The 25153-nt window shown below is 39.4% G+C and overlaps 1 protein-coding gene across 7 annotated transcripts in view; it reads right to left on the reverse strand.

Annotated features, from left to right (window-relative positions):
• The window catches only part of tpk1 (thiamin pyrophosphokinase 1), a 148852-nt gene extending 130285 nt beyond the window's left edge, over positions 1–18567 (reverse strand). For 3 of the 7 annotated variants that reach the window (XR_004634545.1, XM_034706638.1, XM_034706636.1), the window contains exons 1-3: positions 18450–18567; positions 15184–15269; positions 194–268 (exon numbers count right to left, since the gene is read on the reverse strand). Coding sequence is in view for 6 of the 7 variants with exons in the window: in XM_034706638.1 (XP_034562529.1) it covers positions 194–268; positions 15184–15226 (118 nt within the window). In the remaining variant the exon portion in view is untranslated. Of the gene's footprint in view, positions 1–193; positions 269–15183; positions 15270–18147; positions 18278–18449 lie in introns of all 7 variants that reach the window. The other 4 variants (XM_034706635.1, XM_034706632.1, XM_034706633.1 and 1 more) reach the window with 3 other exon arrangements.
• Positions 18568–25153: the final 6586 nt, after the last annotated feature.

Raw genomic sequence — 25153 nt, forward strand, 5'->3', positions numbered from 1 at the left:
GGGGCACTCTCATATTTTCATTGACATGGCAGCAATTAGGACTTTGCATAACGGAGGCAGCAGAGGCTGCAGAGCACAGGCCGGTGAAGATCAACACAGCAGAACACACTCAGAGCCAAACTAATACAGACAAGAACCGGCTGATACAAAGAGGAGCTGTTAGATCTGTGATGTGATGATGAGTGAGGTATACCTTTACTCCAGAGGATGTGTAGGTAGTCCTTATCAAGAGGCTGGTTCAGGATGATCAGACAGATCCTCTGCGTGCCTGCAGAGAACGAAGGAGGAGAACAAGGAGGGATGTGAATCATGCACAGTCTGACAAAGACAGATGATCTAACAACAAAAACAAAACATGACTGTTTGCATGTTTGTAAAATAACCTTTAAGTAGGTACGCACAATTTAACCAGTCCAATAAAACAACAACTGATGAAGAATATTTGATTATCTTTTGATGACACAATTCAGTCTGATTCATAAAACATATCAAACTGCTTTAGTTTACTTATTTAGACAACTTCCCGTTCTGACAGCAGTATGTGATCTGGTGTTACATACAGAGAAGAAGAACAAGCACAGCTGTAAAAATGCCTTCACCAGTGTGGATGTTTTTCACTGTTTCAAGAGAAGATCACACGTGTCGCAAATATTTTGAGAGGAAGAAATAAGTCCTCAAGTTTTACCACCGTTATAATTTTGAGTATCTTGAAAAGTCATCATTGCAAAGCAGCCACAGCATGAGCCTCAAAAAAAGGGCGAGTCCTGAAGTGCAGAATTGCCACGGGTTTGAGAACTGCAGAAAGTTTACAACAACAAAAACTCAAATCTAAAACCCCATCTTTAAACCGATGCTTTTCCGGTGGACCCTTGGGATGTAAACAATTAATCAAGCACCAATTAATTGATTGTCAAGAACTTACTCTATCAAACATCACGTGGTCTCATATTTGGTCCAGCTATCAGTGAGGTGTTTTAAGTTTAAAGCATGTTTTAATGTGACTCAGTTGACTAAAGGTGTTGCACACAGCAGAGACGCTCAGTTTGCGGCTGCAGCTGAGTGACAGGTCTCTGCTTTTTAAAGAGGATCAATAATCAACTGCTGTCAACAACGACACGGACACCAAGGTTGACAACTTTAAACAGGACATTTTCACCTTTAGATACAAAGCCAACAGACTGGTGGGGATTGCTAGGACGCTATGTTTGCAGAGCAGCAACATCAGAGCTGTCTGGGTTTTTCTGCAGCTGGACTGATTGTGACCCGGTTGCGTTCCCGGCTGACAGCTGACCGAATACATGTTTATTCTACTCAATAAGAAGGAGTAGACAGAAAACTGGACTCAGGGAGTCTGAAGTACTTTTTTGTTCAGTTCTCTTTCTGCAGCAAAAACACAATTAGTAGTCTGAGCCTTCACTTTATAAGATTATGTCTGCGAAGAATATTTTTATGAGCCTGATCGTTGATATTCATCGTGTTTAACATGTTGTACCCTTCAGTGTTGTGCATTTTGTTGCTTTTGAAAATATGATTTAGGGGGAAAAAACATAATTGGCATTGTTTTTGACATAAGAGAACTCAATGTGTTTTTAATTGATTAATGGATAATAGATCCTTAACATTTCCAAAGAAAGATCACGGAGAATACTTAAAATTTACATCCCTGGCAGACACTCACTAAATACGATAACTCATATGACCTGTACTCGTTTTTCAGGTGATTAAATCCTTATTTAAACATTCAGGAATGTTATATTCACTTTCTCCCAAGCCTGCTCAGTTCTGCTAAATACTGACACACTGCACCTTTAAAAGCAAACATGTATTACATGTTCAGATGTTGAATTGTTGTTGAGTGGAAGATGAAAAAAGGCTCTCACTCTATCTACTAAAGTTTGAAGTGATTTCTTTGCAACATGTGCCTCACATACTGATGACTATTAATCACTATAATCAAGAGACAAGGTTAAAAGAAAATAAAACCTCTGCTGAAACAATGAAAACAAACTGTCAGTGATGAAAACACCTGAGAGACAAGAATTTCAAACATGTGTTAGTTGCAAACTAAGTATTATTAAAAGTTGAAAATAAGTGTTCTTTGGGATGTGATGTTAATGTCTGAGATAGAGGGACAGATTGTTTTGGGGAGGTTTGTGTCCCAATGAGAGAGAGAGAGGACCTGGAGGGGCCACTCAGAGGTGAAGGTGCTTTCTCAGGCTTTAAATAATAGTTAAAGATCTTACAGTGGTGTTACACTGTAAGATCGCTTACACTGTTACCGCTTTTACTTCTATTTTATTATTATATATAGTTTTTATCCAACTAATTAATCGTCTTAAATTTTATTTGATTATTTATTTGATTATTTATTGTTTCATTTATTATTTTTCATTTATTATTGTAATGTTCCTAATGTATCCTTTTCACTTACTAATTTTCTCGATGTGATGTCATCCTCTTATTCTGAAAACCTCTTTTATTGTGATTTTAATGCTTTTATTTACATATCCATTTGTATTCATTTATTTTGATCTATTTATCCTTGAAAAACCTCTCAACAATGATCTATTGGTCTATTGTCCCACCACTTCACTCTGTTTAATGTACGTGTATTCTTTTTAACCTCTTGCACTGCATTTTGTTCTGCATTGTTTAAATTCCTCCACGCTGTCTAAATGTTTACTTTGTTAATTGAACCATGCTTTGTTTGTCAAAGCACTTTGTAAAGATTTGTTTTTAAAGCGGCTATATAAATAAAGTTATCAATATTATTATTATTATTATTATTATTATTATTATTATTATATTCCTTCTGCCGTCAGACCTCTAAATCCTGATAGGAGTTTTTAACAGCTTGTAACAGATAGTCCATGTGAAGTTGTGTATTCATAAGGTGGTTCTTAGTATTTATTCCTCGCTACTGTGTTTTTTAGTTATTTAGTCTACTTTAATTTATTCTTTTACTCTTTATTACAACCCCGTCTTGCACTATTGTTGTTACTGACATGTTTACTGTTGAGTGTTGTTTGTCTGTTTGTTAGTGTTTGTGTTGATAATCGACAAGCTGGTACACTTCAAACCAAATTGCCCTCTGGGATTAACTAAATTCTCTGAATCTGAATGCTGCATTAGTGAAGGCTGTGTTGTTTTATCTCGGGCTGGTCATTGATCAAAGCAGCTTCTCACAACAAGATGACGTGTTATTCAAACTTAAAGTAGGAACACAAATCATTCCAAGGTTTATGCATCTGGTGACGGATAATGACCGAGCTCTGCACACTCAGGGAGGGTTTGTGGAGCCAGAAACAACCCCTTTAGTTTTCAGTCCAGTTAAATATGAGAGGTTTTAATAAATGAAATCAACTCCAATTAACGCTTATCTCAATACCCTGACCTTGGTGCAGGGAGCGACTGATAATGGTTTTTCAGGGCTGATACAGATATCCATTATTAGTCATTTATGTGACTGATATTTTGAACGGTGACAGGGCAGTTACATCACTCAGTCATGTGACGTCTAGCCAATCAGATAGTGTTGTGAGTGGGACAGTAGATGAGACAGAGTGCTGACTTAAAATAAACCAAGAAGATACACCATCAGTGGAGCCAAAGCAGCAACTTTTCAATCAATTAATTATATCAGTCGTCAGTTAAATGAAATGCTGATCCAGATTATAAGATAAATGCCGAATATTGGCCCGGATAGGCAGACAATGGGTAGACCCCTACCTTCGTGCACACCATCTGTTACTGGAACACAACCATCTCAGAAGAAAGCCCTCCAAAAACCACAACACTTCAAAGTAGCTAACATCCAAAAGCTTCTGTTTCTCCTCTCAGTGAACCTCGATGCTCCTACGTCAAAGTGTTCTCCCTCGATCGCCCATCGATTTGGACCTGCAGCTTTTCTTTCTCTGTTCCTCTAAAGCAGATCCCCTGAATAATACCCATAGACTGTATAAATAATTGACGTAGTACCCGTGACATCACCCATCTGTTTCTGAAGCAATGTTTTGAGGCCTATCATCAGGGGGAGCCATATTGCTGCTGTCAAGCGATTGTGATTAAAAGAGGCGGGCTTTGAGCCTCCTAGCCAACAGCTACAGTGTTCCTGCCTGTCAATCAAGTCAGCTGTGCCTCTCATTGGAAGACTTGTAATCTCAATATCTTCGAAATTTCCGCGTTAGAAATAGATTCACCCCTCGTACAGTGTGTGCATATCATAGGCTGTAAACATGTTTATTTCTGCTGTAAAGATCAGCTTTTTTGAATTGGTGTATGTGGTTTCCGGTACTTCTGGAGCCAGCCTCAAGCGGATCCTTGATGAACTGCAGTTTTTAGCACTTCCCAATGGACTCATATTTTTAGACCGGAGGTTGGTGCTTGATAGTACCTCAAAACCATAATTTGTCTATCTGTAAGAGATAAAGAAATATAACTCTTCATTCACTGGAAGCAGAAACAGAGCTGCAGAGCTTTTAACTTGTTGCTCTCTCAAGCAAACCTAGAAAAAAAAAGCACTAACACTCTGTTATCTCAACGTTTTCTGACTTCAATCCTCTATAGATTTATGTAAATGCCCCACAGCTGGAGTCCAGGTTCAGTTCAATGTAACAGCATGGCTTATAAAGTTTCATCTTTCCTAATACAGTTTTCCTTTAGGGTGGTATACAGTAAGAGGCCAAAGTAAGCACCAGTGAAGAAAATGAAAAGAATTCAGTTCAGGTTTCATGAAATCTCCATTGATGAGTGTGCATCCTTATGTGTCCTGAAGAAAACACGTAGTAAACGTATTCCCTCAGGTGTATAGAGCGTTCAGGCTTGGCTGAGAAGGTGTGAAGAAAAAAAAATGTCCTTTGGGTTTGTGACTTTGTTGCTGCGGCAGGCTTGATGTTGTTAAAAAGTTCACATCACTGGAAGGTCATTTCCAATACCAAAGTCAACCCCAGCAGAGTATGGTAAGGGGGGATGAAGAGGAGGGGAAGAAGGGAGGGGTAGGGGAGGAGGGGCAGATTTGTCAGTCTTGTCTCTTAATTGGCTGGGGGTGTGCAGAGAACAAAAGACAAACGCAACCAGGCGTGACTTTTCAGATCGCCCCTCGTCGCACAAACACTCACCTCCCCGCGCACACACGCGTGAGAGGAGGAGCGTGGCCTTTCATGCACTCCGTTCAAAGATATGTCACCTTGGGGTTCTTTAAAAAGTGCTAGACAGCATAAATACAACACACACACACACACACACACACACACACACACAATCCAAACACACAACTTAGCACATAGATACTCCAGGAATAGACATTCATAATTAAATGGTGAAATTTAAAAGGCAGCCCGTGTGCAGAGGGGATTTTAAAATGCAGACATCCAGGGGCTGTTTTTTCTAAACTCTCCAACGAGAGTCTTGATAAGCAATTCCTGCAAGAGATTAAACACAAGGCGCAATGTACACTAAACTTATCTAAGCGGGGTGGGAAGTGTTTCTCTCAAGTGTGCGGTTGGGAAAAAGATATTAAAAGCGTGTAGCACAGGGACGCTCCACCACATATTTTACCTTTGATAGCGAGGGACGGATTTATCAGCAGAATTAAATCATCAGGAGAGAGCGTGTGTGTGTGAGTGTGTGTGTGCTTTGCTCTGTTCTGCAACCGTTTGGGGGATTATTTGCACACCCCGTGAAATCTTAAGAATAAATCTTGGATTTGCACAGCCAGCAAACTCAAGAGTGCAGCAAGTGATGCTAAGCTAACGCGTTTATGGAAACATTTGTTTCAACGACTGCTTCAGAGCTGCTGATAGCGTCCTATCTGGAGTCTGTGTCTCTTGACTGACGTTGGCCTTTGTGTGTTATTGATTTTCCAGCTGTACAAGCATAGAAAATCAACACTAGGTCTGTGTTTCCGCGCAGCACGCACACGTGTAAGAATGTCAAGTGTATACAAACACATGTACACAAACAGAAGGACAATTACAATGGCCTTTGTAGTTTAACAAGCGGATTATAGAGATTGGAAACAATCAGTGGAGCAGAGAGGAGGAGAGACAGTGGAAGAAGGAAACATTCATACAACAAAAAATCTGTTACCTATTAAAGGTTCATAACACAAACAGTCAGGGCTCTGTCCCACTCGTCTGTATACAGCATGTTCTGAATGACCAACTCAACGCCAAGAAGATATGTCCCCTTTAAGAGAATAATACAGAGCACTCACACTGTATAAACTGCTAATTTATGTCTTGATTAATTGATTGATCTAATCAGTATACGTATACTGTGAAAGACTATCATTTTGAATTAATTCAGTTTAATCACCAGAGTAAAAACCTCTGCAGATAAACAATAAGATACACAAGAGAAGCCAGCTCCAAACTAAAGAAGCTGATATAATAATGTTTCTCATTGTGTGAGAAAGTGACTTTAGCCTTTAGTGTTTTATAATCCAATAAAAAACATCAACAGAGTTTTCCAAAGTGTTTCACAGTGAAATAATGTGACAGAAGTAAATAAAACATATGTAAAATAAATAAATCAAAAACATAAAAGCATAGAAAGACAGATTATACATCTGTCATTTTTGATTGAAGCCAGAGTAGGAATGTGCACGTTTAGTTGGCCACACAATAAAAAGTAATTGTTGTCCGTATGTCTCTGTTTGTATTTATGTTATTTTGTACAAGCTGCTCCATACAAATTGCCCCTAAGGGATCAATAAAGTTGTATGAATTTAATTGAAAAGTCACCACCCTCACGCGTCGACAGCAGAACTACTAGTCTGTAAAATGAGTAATTCATATTTTATTATAACCCGGCTGTCTCACTGATCTTCCGGTTGTGTACGATGCTTGATTCTGATTGGTCAAAACCCCTTGACTATGGTTATTAACTTTCACTAACATGAGCAACACCAGAGACAAACTGATCACACGTCATGTCAAATCAATCCACAGAAAAGAGTTCAGACACATTTAGCTTCTGCTTGTTGATAGACCGTATGGTGAGGGGAAACCATTAGCTTCTGTTAGCATCATATTGGTAAACTATGTGGCTAAAACGTTAGCTTCAGTTAGCATGCTAAATCAGCAGGCTAAACAACATGGACTTTTTCATCTTGGATCTTGTCCAGCAATATTATCAATGAGTGGAACAGGTGAGAGAAACTTTAAGTTAGCGATCTCTACAAAGAAAGTTAAACCATGAGCGGTGGTGATGATAGCAGCAGGGTTCAAGGTTGTGACATTAGTTTCTTTTTAAAGGTGTGTGAACCGCAGAGCTCAGAGAAGAAAGAGAGCTGAATGAGGACAGTTTCATGTTCAATCCACCGCAACAGGCAGAGATGAATCCATCACCATGGAACGATCACTGACGAGGAATCACTGGGACTATTTTTAAAAAACTGTATACATAAGTCACTTTAAATCAATAAAATAATCTTTAATCAAAGTTTTTACCCACATCTTTGTATTTTAAGTTAATAGCCAGGTAATAAGTGGGATAATGTATGGGAAATAGAATCCTGAGAGGGTTAAACCAAGCGGTAACCTCCGGTCTCAAACGATGAAGCCCATGCAGAAGTGTTATAAACTGCAATACATCGAGAATCCGCTTGAGGCTGGCTGAAGAAACACCAGAAACCACATAGACATGAATGGAAAAAAGACGATCTTTGCAGCATTAATAAACATGTTTACAGCCTGGTTCAAAAACGGCTTGGCCCTACGAAGCTAATCTCTCTAATGGCACACACTGTACAGGGGGTGAAATTTTTTCTATTGTGACGGTTCAAAAGATATTAAGATTTCGAGCTTTCGTCCAAATGAGGACATGACTGCCGTGACTCCCGGTCGGGAACACATAGCTGTTGGCTAGGAGGCTCACATTACGTCACACTCTGCCTAGTTGAGTTCAGCATTTCCAATATGGCTGCCGCCGTCGATTGGCTTCAAAACAGCTCTCAGGAACAGATGGGTGACGTCACGGATACTACGTCCATATTTTATACAGTCTATGGGTGAAACAAGACCCGGATGCAAAGCCTGGGTCTTGTGGACATTCTTCCTCTAATCTCAGAATTATGACTTTAATGCAAGAATTCTGCCTTTGATCTCACTGTTCTGAGTTTAATCTCAGAATTCTGAATCTAATCTGAGAATCACTGCATATAGTGTTTTTGAGCTGCAACGTAGCCACCCGTCATTAGCCTGAGCTGTAGTTCAGATTAATGAGGACTACTACAGGATGTAAACAATCACAGCTGACAGGAGGCGTCTCGTGGCATATTTTGATTTAGAAAACGGAGATAAAGTTGTATGAAGTGTGTCGTTAACTCAATCAGAGTGATGGGTAACAAACTCAGTCATTTTGTCATCAATGTGCAGGGAGGAGCGAAGGCTGGTGCTGCGAGCTCTGCTAACATCCAGGTAACCCATTGTCACCGTTTACCTGCAGACGTACACTACCAGTCACAAGTTTGGAAACACCTTCTCATTCAAGGGTTTGTATTTATTTTAATGATTGTAAACACTGTAGATTAATACTGAAGACATCAAAACTATGAAAGAACATATATGGAATTATTGAATGAATAAAAAGGTGTTAAACAAAGCAGAATCTGTTTTATATTTTAGATTCTGTAAAGTAGCCCCCTTTTTCCTTCATGCCTTCTTAATGTGTTTGAGATGATCAGTTGTGTTGTTCAGAGGTAGGGTTAGTACACAATGGATAGCCCTATTTGACTACTGTTGTAATCCAGATTATGGCAAAACCAGATTATTTCATAGTTTTGATGTCTTCAGTATTAATCTACAATGTGGAAAATAATTAAAATTAATAAAAACCATTGAATGAGAAGGTGTGTCCAAACTTTTCCAGACCGGTATCGCACTTACTTGCGTTGGCCACTAGAGGCATCATGCGTTTGTTTACAGATCTAACACCAGTCACGTACTTGGTGGAAACAAGGCATATAGCTCGCCTCAGCTCCACCTCTTGGTCTGTTTCTTGATCTAAACTGAGGTTGAGTAATTAATTTACTTTAGTGACTGCTTCAAAACACCTTCTCAGAAACCAAAAATGTGATGTCACTGAGACAGCACCCATGTTGTCTTCAGTCTATGATAAAAACAGAGGATAGATAAATAAGGTTTTCAATGTTTCCAGTTATGGCTCACAAGGTTTGTCTCTACAGCCTCTATTTTTTCAAGCGCTTATGAAATCAACACAACACGTTCCTGGCACTGAACTTTGCATTCTGTGAGCACTCCTTCAGCCTTCTTTATGACAGAGTTATTCTACAACAAAATATTTTTCATGTGTGTCAGAAATGCTTGGCGGGATGTGATGGAGATAACTACATGCTCCAGATATCTCCTCTACAGGCCAAAACGTTGTACCATCCCCTTGACCTTTACATCTGTGGGTAAAACCTTCCCTCAGGCTGGTATGAGTTTTCCATCCTCCACATTCACAGACCACAAGGGAGCTCACATAAACACTGACCTGAGAATAGCAGCTAAAACAGCCTCTCCTCCAGTCTGAGGAGCAGTCAGAGCTGACCGGAGGAGGAGAGGCTATTTTCTTTTCAGAGCATCGACTGATTCAGGAAACCTTTGGGGATATGAATCTTGTTATCATTGTGCATAAACGCCCCAGGAGCTGTGAGAGAAAATGCACTCCGGCAGAGTTTATTCTGTGTCAAATTGAGCTTGGTTTTCCAGTGCCGTTTCTGAACAAAGTGAATTCATAAGATGACAGGGCTTTTATTCAGGTGCAGGATTATTTATTTTTAGAATTACTTCAATGATCAAGATGCTTCTTCAAAGTCTGTTTTTCTCAAACAGCTAACATAACAAGCAAACACTTCAAACCCTGCTTCTGTAAAGATTCATTATGTACGCAGCAGAACAAAAAGGATACAGAGAAGTGCATCTCATACATACACACGTTGTTGTTGTCATGAAAGTGCAAGTGATTTCCTTTTGAGTTTGAATTCCCCTAAGATGGCTTGTGTGTCAGAGTGAGGGGGAAGAAGCCGAAACAGAAAGACAAGTGTGACAGTGATGTGAGCAAGTGCGTGTTTTGATCAGACGTGGACAGATTCTGTGGCTGGGTCCTTGTTTGTGTGGGAGTCCTACACTCAGCTGTGGCTGGGTATTACTCAGAGCATTTATAAATAATGGACAAAATACTGATGACGTCACCGTATGGCATCTAAGGTGTCTTTATGATGCATTGACATTGGCATACACGTTATCACCAGAAGGCAGTGTGATGGAAAGAAAGAAGCAAATGCTGGTCATATGTTGTGTCTAAACTGTACTCCACCACTAGTCGGGGGCTGTAGCTCTAGTTGATGTCTAACATGGGACTTCCACCAGATCCGTGTGCAGTCCGTCTCTGATCCGCTGCGGCCCGGCTCCTTGCTCTCTCGTCCGTTAACACCCATCTGTTGTGTTTTCAGAACGCAGCACAGAGCAGGACCGTGGGACAGCTGGAGTCATGTGACCGAGGTTCTCCCGCGGTAATTACTGAATCAAGGATTCTCCTCCTCCTCTCCTCATCCATGTTGTCTTTCTGGTCCTCTGAAAACCTCTGACCTGTTGACTCCAGGCCTGGCTCCCCTCATCATGACGGTCTGTTGTTGTAGTTAAGTGAAATACGATCTGGTGATAACACAGAGTGTTTTATTCTGAAAATTAACCGCATGTTTTCATTTTGTTTTGGTGCCTGACTTCCTGTCCCGCTCCATCTGCTCTGTTGAGATTGATGCGTCGTGCTCCAGCATCCGGCAGAAATAGAAGTCTTTTGTATCTGATCCGGACTATGCTCACGTTCTCGTTCATGAGATGCAAACTGAGCGGTCCAGTTCACCAAAATTGGAGTGTGTTCAACTCCAACACTATACTGCTTAGCAAACCAATCTGACATTGTTTACCTGCAGACTCTGTGAGTATGTGTTCAGTCTTGTCAAAGAAATAGTTTCAAATTTAGACTAGTTGGTTTGTCAACATTTCAGTTTCCATTGAAATGACAAGGAATTGCTTTGGGAAATACCTAATGGGACCTTATGCTTGAATTGATGTATGGACTTGCTTGTTTGACTCAATCTCAGTTGAAAAGGTGCGTGAACAAAGGATACATCCATCAATTAACACTAGAGTTGTATTTCTCCAGGTCCAAGCCCATTGAAGATGGACTCAGGGGAAGTGGAAAACTGTCCTGTGGTCTGATGAATCCAAATCTGACACTCTTTTTGGAAACCACAGACGTCACATCCTCTGATCTAAAGAAGAGAGGGACCACTCGGCTTGATTTGAGCTCACAGTCCAAAGCCAGCATCCCTGATGGTATGGGGATCATAAGACTCCATGGCATGGCTAGCTTACACATCTGTGAAGGCTCCATTAATGCTGAACGATATATACAGGTTTAGAAGCAACATATGCTGCCATCCAGACAATGCTTTTCTTGGGAAGACCTTACATATTTCAGCAACACAATGCAAAACCATATTCTGCAGTATTACAGCAGCATGGCTCTGTAGTAGAAGAGTCCAGGTGCTAAACTCGCCTGCCTGCAGTCCTGATTAGAAAACATTTGATGCATCATGAAACGGGAAATACGACAAAGGAGAATTCAAACTTTCCAAAATCCCCAAGAAATGTCACTTTCCAAACTCCAGAAACTGGTCTTTTTGTGGTTACAGCGCAGCGTTTCTGATAAAGGCACCCTTGAATGAGTGATATAAATTAGTTCATATTTACAACTGAGGCTATAAATTATAGAAGTTAAAAAAAAAAATCAGCTTGTTTGTGTTCACTTCAAGCAGCACTGCTTCGGGGGATGTGCAATCGGTTTATATTTTAATTTGCGCATTCCCAATGTCTCTCCTCTTCCTCTCACGAGTCTGTGTGATTTCTGTGTGTGGCCCTGTAGTGTCATGCCCTTATATGGGCATTTAAGGGCCGATAAAATACATTTTATTTATACAGCGCTTTTCAAAAACTCAAAGACACTGTACAATTGTTAAAATCAATACAAGCAAAAAAAAAACAAATAACACAGATCAAACAAAACAACACAACAGTACAATCACAAATAAAAAGCTAACTTAAAAAGTCTGAGCAGTTTTGGATATGGGAGGGGAGTGAGTTCCAGAGGGTGGAGGCGGCTACTGAGAAGGCTCTGTCCCCCCAGGTTCGGTGCTTGGTTCTGTGAGGTGGGGACAGGAGGTTGGCATGTGAGGAGCGCAGGTTACGGGAAGGAGTGTGATGGTGGAGGAGGTCAGTGAGGTAGGAAGGGGCCTGGTGGTGGAGGGCTTTGTGGGTGAGGAGGAGGATTTTAAACTGTATGCAGTAGGTAGGGGACGGGGAGCCAATGAAGATGTTGGAGGACGGGGGTGATGTGGTCACGGGAGCGGGTGCAGGTGAGGAGGCGTGCAGCAGAGTTTTGAATGTATTGCAGTTTACGGAGGACTTTGGATGATGTGCCTTACAGGATGCTATTACAGTAATCTAAACAGGATGTGATGAATGTGTGGATAAAGGTTTCTGTGGCAGAGAAAGAGAGGAATGAACGGAGGCGGGCGATGTTTCAGAGGTGGAAGAAGGCCGTTTTAGTGAGCTGGGTGACGTGGTGTTGAAAAGAAAGGTTGCTGTCAAAAATGATTCCAAGGTTACAGATGTGAGGTGCAGGAGATAGAGTAGAGTTATTTAAAGTGAGAGTGAAATTTGGAATGGGATTTGTGAGGGACTTGGGGCCGATGATTAAGAGTTTATCTATGCTAACTAGAAACATCAAGCACAAGCTTCAAATGTACGAGGACATGGCATTCATCAATTTAAGAACACCTGAGAACCAAGGTTATTATAGTTAACGAAAACTAACGAAATAAAGAAAACGAGAGGTGAAAAAACATTTTCGTTAACTGAAATAAAAATAAAAACGAGGCTTCACAAAAAAACAAAAACTAACTGAAACTGTATTGTGAGTTTACAAAACTAACTAAAATAAACTAAAATGACAGAGGACATGTCTTTAGTTTTCGTCTTAAACTCAGTATTTTGAGTGGATATGTAATAAAGTCAGAGACTGATCGGGTGGACGTCTCTGCTCTGCTCTCTGCTCTCTGCTCTCTGCTCTCTGCTCTCTGCTCTCTGCTCTCTGCATCTGCGCGGGAGCGCGCCGAACGGAGCCTGCAGCTGACGGGCGCGCGCACTCACAGCGAGGCAGAACTGCAGGGGGATTAAATTGAGACGAACTCTCTCGCCCCGACTACCTGCCCTGTTTATAACCGTTCCTGTGTGAATGCCCAACAAGTAAGTATAATGAGACGGAGAACTAACTTTTCCTGTCCATAGGCATTCACGTGTGTTAAAACTCCCGAGAGAGCAAATAGACGCCATGAGGGCATGGGTCATCTCATATTATGAATCACCCATATGATCCTGTTCTGTTCATTTATCATTATAAGTGTTAATGGTTAATTGGTGGCAGTGGTATTAGAGTGATATGATTATTAGTATACTTGTAGTGGTAGCATCTGAATCATTATCTCTGTATCAATGATTATTGTTTATTGTTTATTGCTTATTTTATTGTTAAGGATGTATCAGTGAGTCACCATATTATTTAACACTATAGAGGGTCAGTAATGCTAGCCTTAGTGTCCATATTGTGACCATCACCCTTATGTTTGTGTATTTATTTGATGTGTTGGCCTCTGTGGCCTCATTAGGTCTGCTGAACTGTTGTGCTGTAAGGAGAATATTCACTAAACGGTTAAAGCTCCCTCCTGTCTCCTGTCCAGTGTGTTCTGACCGACACCCCAGGGAGAGTACTATCCTTCAGAGTATCTACCAGTATTCCCTATTTTTTAGGATATGAATTTTTTGTTTGTTTTCTGCCAGTTTCACTTCATTTGGCTCATTCGCACAAGCAGGCACACGTCCACACTTTGCCTGCAGAGCGTTAATGGCAGCGAAAGTCAGGAGAAAGCGGCAGAGCCCCATTTGGGATTACTTTGAATATGACTGTCTCTGATAGGAGTAAGTGCCTTGCAATGGAAGGTGATAAAATATGCTGAAAATATGTTTCTCAAGGGGGAAAATCCCACTAATCTTAAAGTCCATTTGAAAAGCTCACACAAGACGGCTAACCTAGCATACCTTGTCAAGGCAAGAGAGAGCACCCAGCCCTCTTACCCTGAAACAGAAGCTAACCCCCCGGCCAGGCACACAGGCAAAAAAGACTAAAACTAATACTGAAACTAATAAAAACTAAACTCAAACTAAGCATTTTCAAAAAATAGAAACTTAACTAAACTAGCAAACCCGCTTCAAAAACAAATTAAAACTAAACTGAAATTGAAAACAAAAAGTCAAAACGAAATAAAAATAAAAACTAATGAAAAATGCAAAACTATAATAACCTTGCTGAGAACAATTCTGTGGTTCAAGAAGTGTTAATGAATCCGACATATACACCTTCTTAAGTGTAAATTTAATAAAAATCTTAAGAAGATGTTGGTGAATGAGGCCCATTGATTTTAGTTTGTAGTTGCTGCTTGGTAGTACTATAACAATATCTGTAATTATGTCTGTAATAGAAACGGCCGGACCATTGTGAGATATTTCAATCAATCAATCAAGCTTTATTTATATAGCACATTTCATACAAATCAAATGCAACCCAAAGTGCTTTGACACCAGTTATAGACAAATATTTCCTAGATGAAGATAATTGCGGTCCAATCAGTGGGAATTTGAGGTGGAATAAAAAAGATCTGCACCCATATATCTCTGATATGTCAACACAAAAGTAATCAGAATAATGCTTTTTATCAAAGTATCAACCAAATCTAATGCACAGCTGAGATACTCCTCTTCACGTGCAGAAAAAGGCGCTGAGGGTAATAACAACTTTTTGACCTAGAACTAGCTCTACAGGACAAACTCAGACACTTAAAAACAACAAGCACTAACTTGTGGGATATGCACGACCTAAAAGAAGTTCAGATGAAGGTGCATATCAGGAAATAGACACCTTGACACAGATTCTACTGTGATGACTCGATATAAGCCTGATATCTATTCTACATCAGTCAGGCTTTATTACAAAGCTGCGTTTTTGATTGATTGAATTCAAGTGTTCGCCCCGGGAGTCTGTGTGTCTGAGAGACGGTACCTGAGGGCAGCAGACAGTCCAAAGGCGTCATCTCTTCATCCATGGCAAGAATCCACAGGAGACCTCTTTTCAATCAGCCCACTCACCTGGAAATGAGGAGAGAAAGACAGATACTGCTGATATTCTTCTTGTGTTTATCTTTTTGTGCTTTGTCGTCTTCCTCTTTTCATTTTAGGGAAGTCAATTAAATTCAGTCTTATCAGTTACCCAGAAATCCTCTTGGCTAATTGTTCTCCCTGAAACATGCAGACTCAATATAAACACACACATAAAGCAGACGAGAGCATGATAACATAAACTGGATATCTGCCATTCAAGATACAACTCTGTTTGAAGGCAGAAGCTGAAATGTTGTTCTTTAAGTGACAAATGAGGGGATTATTGTTTGACCACTCATTTGTGTTATGGACATTACATCTTAATCTATGGAAATAATATAACACTGTTGTTATATAAAGTATTATCTTTAAGTCAGCTGAGGAAAGCATGTTTAAATTCTAACAAATGTCAACATTTTTATAGGACAGAGCCCAGATCTGACAAAGTCTGAATGCCAGTTTCACAATGAAACAGTAAATCTGTGAATCATTCTCTGCAGACAAAGTTTAACAGTGATTCTAAAAGCTTACAGGAAACATTACTTTAACGTATCTGTAACAATTTTAAAATGTCAAAAAGCTTGTCTGAACCTGTCCTCCTCACCTCTAAGCTTTAAAATCCAACCAGCAGATAAACACGAGACAGACCTGAAAGCACCCCGACACAAAACAACAACTCAGCCTCAGCTAAACTCTCACCTTGTTCCTCAACAATCATCAACCACATCCTCCTGCTGACAGACCCTGCATTGGTTTTGATTCTCTTTCTCCCCAAGTTGAAGTGCTTGAATATGTTAATCTAAGTATTTGTTTAGCTATGCTAGACCATTAACCATGTAACCCTTTCACAGTCAACAACTGTTCCCAGAGTATGGAGAAAGCTTTTATAAGCCTGCTAGGAAACAAGACATTGTAGTAAATAAAAGGAAAGCTTCTGTTTGTTTGTCTCATTTATATATCATTCCATTTAGGCAGGTACATGTACACATAATATGACTCTACTCTCATTATTAAAACATATCTAAGCTATTATAATTATTACTTTTAGAATGTCAAACCTACAGGCATGAGCTACCCTATCAATCCCCATTTTTTATTTATGTATTTTATTTTGTTTTATTTATTTGTTTATTTTTATTTTGCTTTATTTTATTTATTTATTTTAATTGTATTAATGTGTTTATTTTTATTTTATTTTATTTTTACTTCAAATGTATGGATGAATGTGTGGCCCTGTGTCACTCCTCTTTAAAGCTGGGGTTGGTAGTCAGATTTAGATACACTTTTTGTTATACTGGTTAAAATGATCTTAATGTCCTGATGGCAATCAATACATAATGTGTTCTTAAAAAAGAGCGAAAAAAAAGCTGCTATCTACAGCCGGAGTAAACCTGGGAAAACACCAACCAATCACCGTTTTTTGGGACCCAAAATTTTAAACCATTCAAATCCCTTCCTGCTGTTCTGCCAGCCTCCTGCGCGTACATTTCCCCAGCATGTACTCAGAGTCCCCGTCCCCTGCCTCTGCTTCCCCTGCCTCTACTGACTGACTGCCCCTCTCGCTCCACCTCGGGCCTGTCCCCTCTGACCCGATGAGGTGCTTTGCTCACGACTATAGTCCGGATCAGAGTCTAAAAAGTTCTCAACAAGGGGGCTCTGACAAGCAGAAGAATTAATGACATTTACTAAGTCCTACAGAAATGTAGATGTACTGTAGCGTCCGTCCGGACCTCTATACAGTCTATGGTCCGGACGCTGTAGTGATGACGAGCCGATTCGTGAACACGTTGAGTTTTAATAACCGCTCACTGTCGGCCGTGATCACGCCAACCAACAAAACAACAATCAATGTTTGAATGAATGAAGAACTTCTCCTGTCTCTCCTCTCTCCAGCTCACACACTCTACACCTCTCCTGATGCCTTCACTGACTGTCAACACTGTAGGAATTAAGAACATCTACACTGAACAGGTTTAACAAACAGTAGAGCTGTTACAGTATTATATGTGTTACCAGTACAACTGGATAATGCTACCATGACAGTTGTGAGTACTAACAGCAGCCATGTTTATTTGTGTTTTTAACTTTCACTATGATAATGTTTTGGTGAGGACCGGTTTTGAATCAGTCACCATCATATGGTCGCAAGTCAGCGGCGCTCGTGCATGTGAGCGGGGGGGGGCGTCGTTTTGGAGGAGCTCTGAGGGAGGGGGGGTTGGGTTAGACGGAGTCCTGAGGAAATGCTACATTCAAATTCATGCTAGTTTTCTGAGACTGCCAACCCTAGCTTTAATAAACTTATTTTACTGTCATTATATTCGATTTTATATTATTTCTGTAACACGGCCTCGTGATATGTAAATAGTTTTTGTTGGATAGTGATGTCATTTGATGTGAAAAAAAATCAATAAAAATCAATCACAAAAAATATGTATGTTTCATAATTCTACAATTACTAGCTTATGACTTATTTTCATCCTGAAGTATCATAAAGGGGTAAATATATGACATTTGATATCCGAAGCACTATCAAATTCATTCAGAATATAGATTTTCTGCATCTCAATACTTTTAACACTATTAATTATTTATTTTAAGTGTTATCATCCTGTGTAAAGTATTCAAAATGTGTTTAGTCGCGGTGAACAGTTTATCTTAAATGTGATTAATGCTATTTTTAAAAAATGCATCTTTAAAAGAAGCCAATTATTCACATCAATGTGACCAAACAGGCACCGTGTTGCATCCGGTTGCAGAAACAATCCTCCACATGTTCTGTCACTGCATGAGAGGTCTGCAGCTCATACTGCATGGCTCTGATAATAACATCATGAAACAACGGAATCAAACACACATGTAACATTACCTGACTGTCGATCTGATCGTGGTGCTCAATAAATGACTGCACTCTTTGATAGCTGGACTTTGGCATCATACACAGCAGCTATTCACATAGTTTCTGCAGACTTTAACCTCTTCGGCTCAGCTCTACTCTGCTGTGCACAGAGGCAGAGGAGCGATGAACACACACACACGTTAACACGTGGAAACCGAACTATCCCGACCAAACCAACACACGTACGGACGCTACGTTTCAATACGACAGCACCGACAACGCAAGGTACAACTGACATTCCTTAACTAGGTAAATATTTCACAGAAACTCACAGAATGAAGAGACTACCGCCATTGATGTAGTAAACAGCCAAAGAGAGCACAGAGAGCTGACAGCAGCAGAGCGAGGATCTGATACGGCGACACATAGAGGTCAAATTTAGTATAGCGCCTTTTTCTGAACGTTGTTTTTCATACCGCGGACTCTTCTCTGAATGAGACTCTGGGTTTTCTGTTGCAGATCAAAAACAGTTTAATTTCACTCCAAGCTTCTCTCAGTGAAACTTATTACAATAACAGCTGTGTTAGAGACTGCTCTCACTCTGTGCTGTAGTCTTCAGTGTGACCAGTTCAAACAACAAGCTGATAGATATACTGAGAATTTTAAAGGTCAAATAAAGACACATCTATTTATTCTGGCTTTTATATAGGCTTTTTTATAACCTCTTTTAGTTTAACTAACTAATGTTTATTTTTATGTGGCTCCGTTTGTGAAGTTGTGCACACTGAAAATAACTGCAATATTTCTCCACATTTAGCTCCAAAACATCCAAAAAATGTAGAGTGAAGTTTTAAAAGTCACTTTTTAAAATCACATTTATAGAAATATTTGTGATCTTCTTCACATTTAATTTTGATGTGAAATATATATTAAGTTAAAAACATTGTTAAATCCAAATGATTAATATAAATCTAAGCATATTATGTAAATGTTAAATATAAATCTAAATGTTAAATATAACAATAAATGTTAAAAAATAACAATACTTGTTAAAAATCTAAATGTTAAATGTTGCTCCACGATCCTAAATATTTAGCTGATATGCAAATTCACACTGCTGCCTAGCGGAAATACCAAATTAAAAGCTTCATAAAGTGATACAGACTTAGCAATAGCAACTTAGCTTGTCCGTACCATAGACTGGGTTAGTTCTGTCTCTGAATGTTGAGAAATCTCTTAATGGCCTCCAAAACTGTCTATCCAGCATTTTTACGGCGGGCAGTCTGACTATAACATGTAGGAGTCAGAATTGACAGACTATGATTGGGATATTTGTATCGCTTTATGATGCTTTTTTTGGGGTACTTCCGCTAGGCAGCAGTGTGGATTTGTATCAGGAGCCGTTAGTACCAAAATAAAAGCTTCATAAAGCGATACTTTACAAACTGCACCGCATATATTTTAATATTCTATTTTTATTTTTAATTCTTCAATTTGATTTATCTTATCACTATTTTTATTGCTATTTCAGTGCTTTTATTTATTTTATAGTCTTTTATTCCCACAGTCTAAAAACATGCTCTCCAGGTTAATTGATCACTCTAAATTGCTCGTAGGTGTGAGTGTGTGTGTGAATGGTTATCTGTCTTTCTGTGTTTGCCCTGTGATGGGTTGGCGACCCGTCCAGGGTGTACCCTGCCTTCTGCCCGATGTCAGCTGGGATTGGCTCCAGCCCCCGTGACCCCGAAACGGGATAAGGGGTCAAGATAATGGATGGAAGCAGGGTCTGATGGTTCTATATGTGGTTATATTTAAACCTTAAAGTCTTCCCTATAAGCAAAGCCCTTAAAGAGCTCTGCAAACAGCACTGACCCATACATGGTGAGACTTTTACTGAGGGTGGCTATTTTTGTTTTTATTCTAATTTAGTTAAATGGACCATTAACATTCAGCCAATTAAATGCTTCATTCCCTCTCCCTCATAGTGAGGTCTATAGTACCAGGTTGTAATGTCTTGCTGTAAGAACGTAAAGAAAGGTAGATACACCAGGATCTCCTGAACTATCTCTGCCGTCATGCTAAAAATAGATACAGAAAGAAAAACGGACATGCTGTTCGTCAGCATCATCTGATTAGAGTAGAGAGAAAGTAAATCATCGTACATTAAGCTGGTGTTCTTCGAGTAATGTAATTATTCATTGTTCGGCTTGGAGAGCCTACAAAGAACGTCTGACAACTAGATCTTGTCCTTTGTATTTCACTCTGGGAGTGTGTGAGTTGTGGGAACACTGGGGCTGACTGATTCCCAGGGTAGATACCGTAAAGGGTGATTCCTCTGTTTTTAAACATGATTACTTAAAGGACATTTAAACTTTTTTTAGTAATGGGGTGAAAACAGACATTCACATTAAGATAGTTGTGCTATAAATCTATTGTTTGTAATGTTTCATTGTCAATAATTGATGAAGCACACATAAACACAGCCTCGCACTCAAACAAACATCAGCTAGACTTACAGGTGCACAAAAAGGCAGGCCCATCAGAAGTATCCCACATACAGCACAAACATACTCAGGCAGAAAACCCACAGATGTAAACAAACATCACGAGCACACACACACACACACACACACACACACACAGAAGAACCAGACTGATGGTGTGTGTTTGAGATATCTTCAGACAGCAGTAGAATCTGTGTAAAGTGAGAATCCAAATCTCTCTCAAGGTGAATCCACTCCGGAGGCTCGTTAAAACAAACGTCCTCTCATCAATCAGCACCAGTCCTGTCTCCCAGACAGGCTGTACATGGAGGGAAATCACACTCTCACACTTACAGCACACAGCTCTGCTCAAGCATGCACACGCACACACATTAGTACACACATGCAATGTGAAGATGCATGGGAAGTCATTCCTTCTGTGGGCATGCATTATAAATACATCTATGAATAAATTCCCGGCTGAATGCATTCTTCATTGGCTGTTTTTTTCTTTCTTTTACAAGGCCACACCAGCTGAATGTTTGATCAGATCTGTCTCCTCTCTCAGCCTCTATCTAACTAGCGCACCTTTCCTTGTCCATCAATCTTTCTAATATTTACCCTTTTCATTTCTTTTCTTTCTGCACCAAGATCCATTGTCTTTCTCTTACTCCTCTATCATGTTTGTGTACAGCTCTCTTGCACTCACTTCTTCTGTTTGGAATTCTGAAATACTTTTTGCTTCATTATTCAGGGAGAGGTCAAAGGTGAGCTAGACAAAGTAGGTCAGTGAGTGGTACAGGAAGAGAGTATAGGTGATGGATGCAGTGCAGCACCATTCCTCAGGCTGGAAGAGGGTTTGTTACATTGCCTCATATTTAACATGTGATTGATGAGCATGTGGAAGATTGAGCAGAGGGTCAGTGATTACAAACTCTGTGCAGTCAAACATCATTAAGACCGACCAATATTCATTTCAAATTAATTTAAAGATCCAACACCGTTTGAAGTATTCAACATTTTGTTTTGATATTTCATCCGGTGTAAACATCATGAAGCTGGAATGGAGAGATGCACCAAACAAGAAAAAATATATATTTGATAATGTAGAGTCTTAGAAGTGGAAATCACTTGGATTTTGGACAAATATGTTTGAGCAAAGGCACATGGGACATTTAATGATGTATTAGCGACATTATAGTCCTTGTACAGCTCCTCAGTGAGTAATCCCTGATAGTTCTGCATGTTTTATGACATTTTGAAAGTGAGATGGAGACCTCTGACCAGTGTTTGTTCTGTGGTTGTCAATAAAGTTGCACTTTTGTTGTTTATGGCACAGTAGCTGATCACTAAATGAAGATTTCTGACTCCAAACATTAAACCACCCACCAGCTCACTAGTATTAGCAAAAGTGGAATTAAGTTATTTTCTCATCCCTAAGCTAAAATAGAAAGTTTTCTAATCTTGACTAGTGTTTGCAGATGGATCCATAGGAAAATAGATAGCTCTCTTTATCCATCTTTAACAGAAGCAAGGTAGCTTAGCTTGGCCACGAGACTTGCCACATGTAAAATAGATTACTCTTTCCAAAGTTAACAAAATCTATTCAGTGTTTTTATTTATATAACATTTTACAGTACTTTTGATTAAATCAGAATGCCAAAAATAGAGGTAGGGGAGAACGGGGTTGGTTGTCACACTTTTTACTGTTTTGATGATTGCTCATCATCCAAACATCTTTCAAAAGGCAAGAAGGCAGAACTAAATTTGAAAGTTTAATTGCACTGACAAGTGATATGCCTACATAACTTAATGCATTTTAACATAAAATGAGCAAGGAACATGTAAGAAGGAAACACATCTTTAGGCCAGCCTATAAAACAACATAAAGAACAAAACAAATAGGCCGTACAATTATGGCCTACTCAACTAGACTACATGCAGTCACTGTCTGAGTTACAGTGATGGCAAATGTAGGGTCTGCGCACTCCAACTCATTTCAATATGCATGATTTTGCCAACAAAGAGAATGTGACGAACAACCCCAACTGGAATGTTTTGCTAGCATCAAGGCTAACAACCATCTAACAACTAGTTAGCTAGCTAATACAAATCTAAACTATAGCTTTCCCATCACAGACCAATCAAACAACAAACCGAAAAAGGCCTCAAACAGCATAGCTGATACAGTTGTTTGTCTTGCTTTGTCACCTCAGAGGTGTTGTGTCAACAAAGAAAAGTTGAAAACAGATGAAACATTTTCATTCCAAAATGTAACTGCTACTCCAGGGGGTCCCAACCCTGACTTTTGAAACCACTGGCTTAAATCATACAACATAACGATCAAACCTAGCTAGCTGTTTCCCCCTTGCTAACCTTTCCTGCTTCAACATCCCAACAAAAATCAGGAGGCACAGCGGAGCCTTGTTGCTAACTCTGGGGCTAACCTTCAATTTAACTTGCCAGTAGCTAGCAGAAAGAAAGGGAAAACAGCTTCAGTCTTAAAGGGTTGCAGGTATTGTTCACACAAAACCTGTATACTTTTATTTCTAAAGGCCACCAATAACTCTTATGCTCTGCTTTCACAGGCAAGTTGATGTTGGCATAACGCGCCCACACTAAACTGACTAGCTCTATGTAACAGACATAAAGGTGGTAGATAATCAAGATGGAAAGAAATCTGTATTTTACATTTAAAGCTAACCACTTAGCTTAGCACTGAGACCAGACATAGGGAAAACAGCTTAATTTACTCTTTCAAAATTAAATGTAACCCAACTGTTACATCAATTATGCAGTTCTTTGTAATCTGTGACAGTTATTTTTACTTAATTTACAAAATACACTTATCTATCAAGAGAGTCAAGATAGCTGTCCCACCCTGCTCCCAGTTGTTCTACAAAGCTAAGCTAACTGGTTAGAGATTACCGGCAAGACAAACAATCATGTATCTTTAGCATATGATGCTAACTAGTTAACTAAGCTTAGCACTGAGACTGAACACAGTGGGTGCTTCCCTTAGTACAACAAAAACATCTATAACTTTAAATTTCATTATGAAATTAGTTTTATAATATTGGTTAATATATAACAGGGCCTGTTTTTTGCTTTAAGGTATTATGAACTTTGTTTTTATCTTTCAACAGAGCCTTGCTAGCTGCTCCGTGATTGGCTAGGCAAAGAGTCAACTGTCTGAAACTTAATAATTTAACATATATATTAGAGAAAACTAAGCTAACTATGCAATTAAAGAAAAAAAAGCCATTTTAAATATCAATCTATTAAAGCTGGTGAATTGTTCTGCATAAGGACAGCACCTTAAATTTAACAACATAACAGCTGAGAAAGAAAAGGCTGTACCTTAACCAAAGACCTTAGCTGTGAGAAGAAGTAATTCATATTATCCATAGCTTAAATTACTACTTCAAATGACTGATTTATTTTGTCTTTCAATCAAAATAAAGGAACAACCAAACCTGTTTTAAGCTCAGCATGAAAATTCTCACAGCTGGCAGATGTCTGAAACCCAGAACACCATCTTCACAAAGTAAATCTGTGCCAAGCATTAATTTGCCGTCTATCTTTCCGCTGTGCAAAGTAATACTAGAAGTGTTTCAAACACATCTTGCCAGTTGCTTTTTAATTATCTCTTTGCAGAACAGTGTGGTTGATCTCTAGGTTTTGGCCATTTATCTCATGCAGCTAATTACCATCACTTATTTGGCACATCAAAACCAGAGAGCTTTGCCAAACTGTAACCTGCAAGAGGAGGAAATGTGAGTTACAAACATCAGTGCTCTCTGCAAAGTCTGAAATCATTCATCTGAAATTACCACCTGCTCATAAAAGAGCACTAAGGAAGGAATGTAACAGTGGACATTTTTATTTCATTTTCTCTTCAAGGTCGTATCTTGGTGAAGTGACGGTGTTTGTCTTGGGTTCAATTTAATACCTGCTATCAGTGGAAACACAGGTCACATTATTACCCTGCTAACCCCTGGCAGAATACACCTGTTATTGTGACAGATAATAAAACAAGAAAAGAAGGACACACTAACTGAAATGCAAATTCAAGCCTCTCTCTCCCTTTTATGTACTCTCTCTACCTTTAATACTCCCTATCATTACCTTAACTCCTTTCTGTCATTTCTCTTTCACCTGTTTTTTTATTCCCTCTCTAATGTGCTTTCACTTTATTCCTTTTTATCTGCCTCGCCTCTTTCCGCTCCCCAGTCCCCTTTTGTCTCCTCATTTTGCTTTCAGCTTTACTTTACCTCATTGTGCCTGTCTGCTCTTTTCCATCATGCTCTTGGGTTTTGTATTCACGCAGCATTTTATTTCACTTCTAATGATTTCCTTATGTTTAATATAAGTGGAGAGCAGCTGAAACAAGCCAGGTCAGGTTAATCAGGGGATATTACAGCCTTGTTTGCTTTGGGGTCAACTCCCACTCTCTCAGGGGTTATGTGTGGCTGAATTAGGGCTAAGTAGGACATTTTCTGTATTTATCTGCCAAAAATGATGACCCATTTTACTTAGAAATGAACAAAACA

This window comes from Notolabrus celidotus, chromosome 17, assembly GCF_009762535.1.
Source record: "Notolabrus celidotus isolate fNotCel1 chromosome 17, fNotCel1.pri, whole genome shotgun sequence".
Taxonomy (NCBI): Eukaryota; Metazoa; Chordata; class Actinopteri; order Labriformes; family Labridae; genus Notolabrus; species Notolabrus celidotus.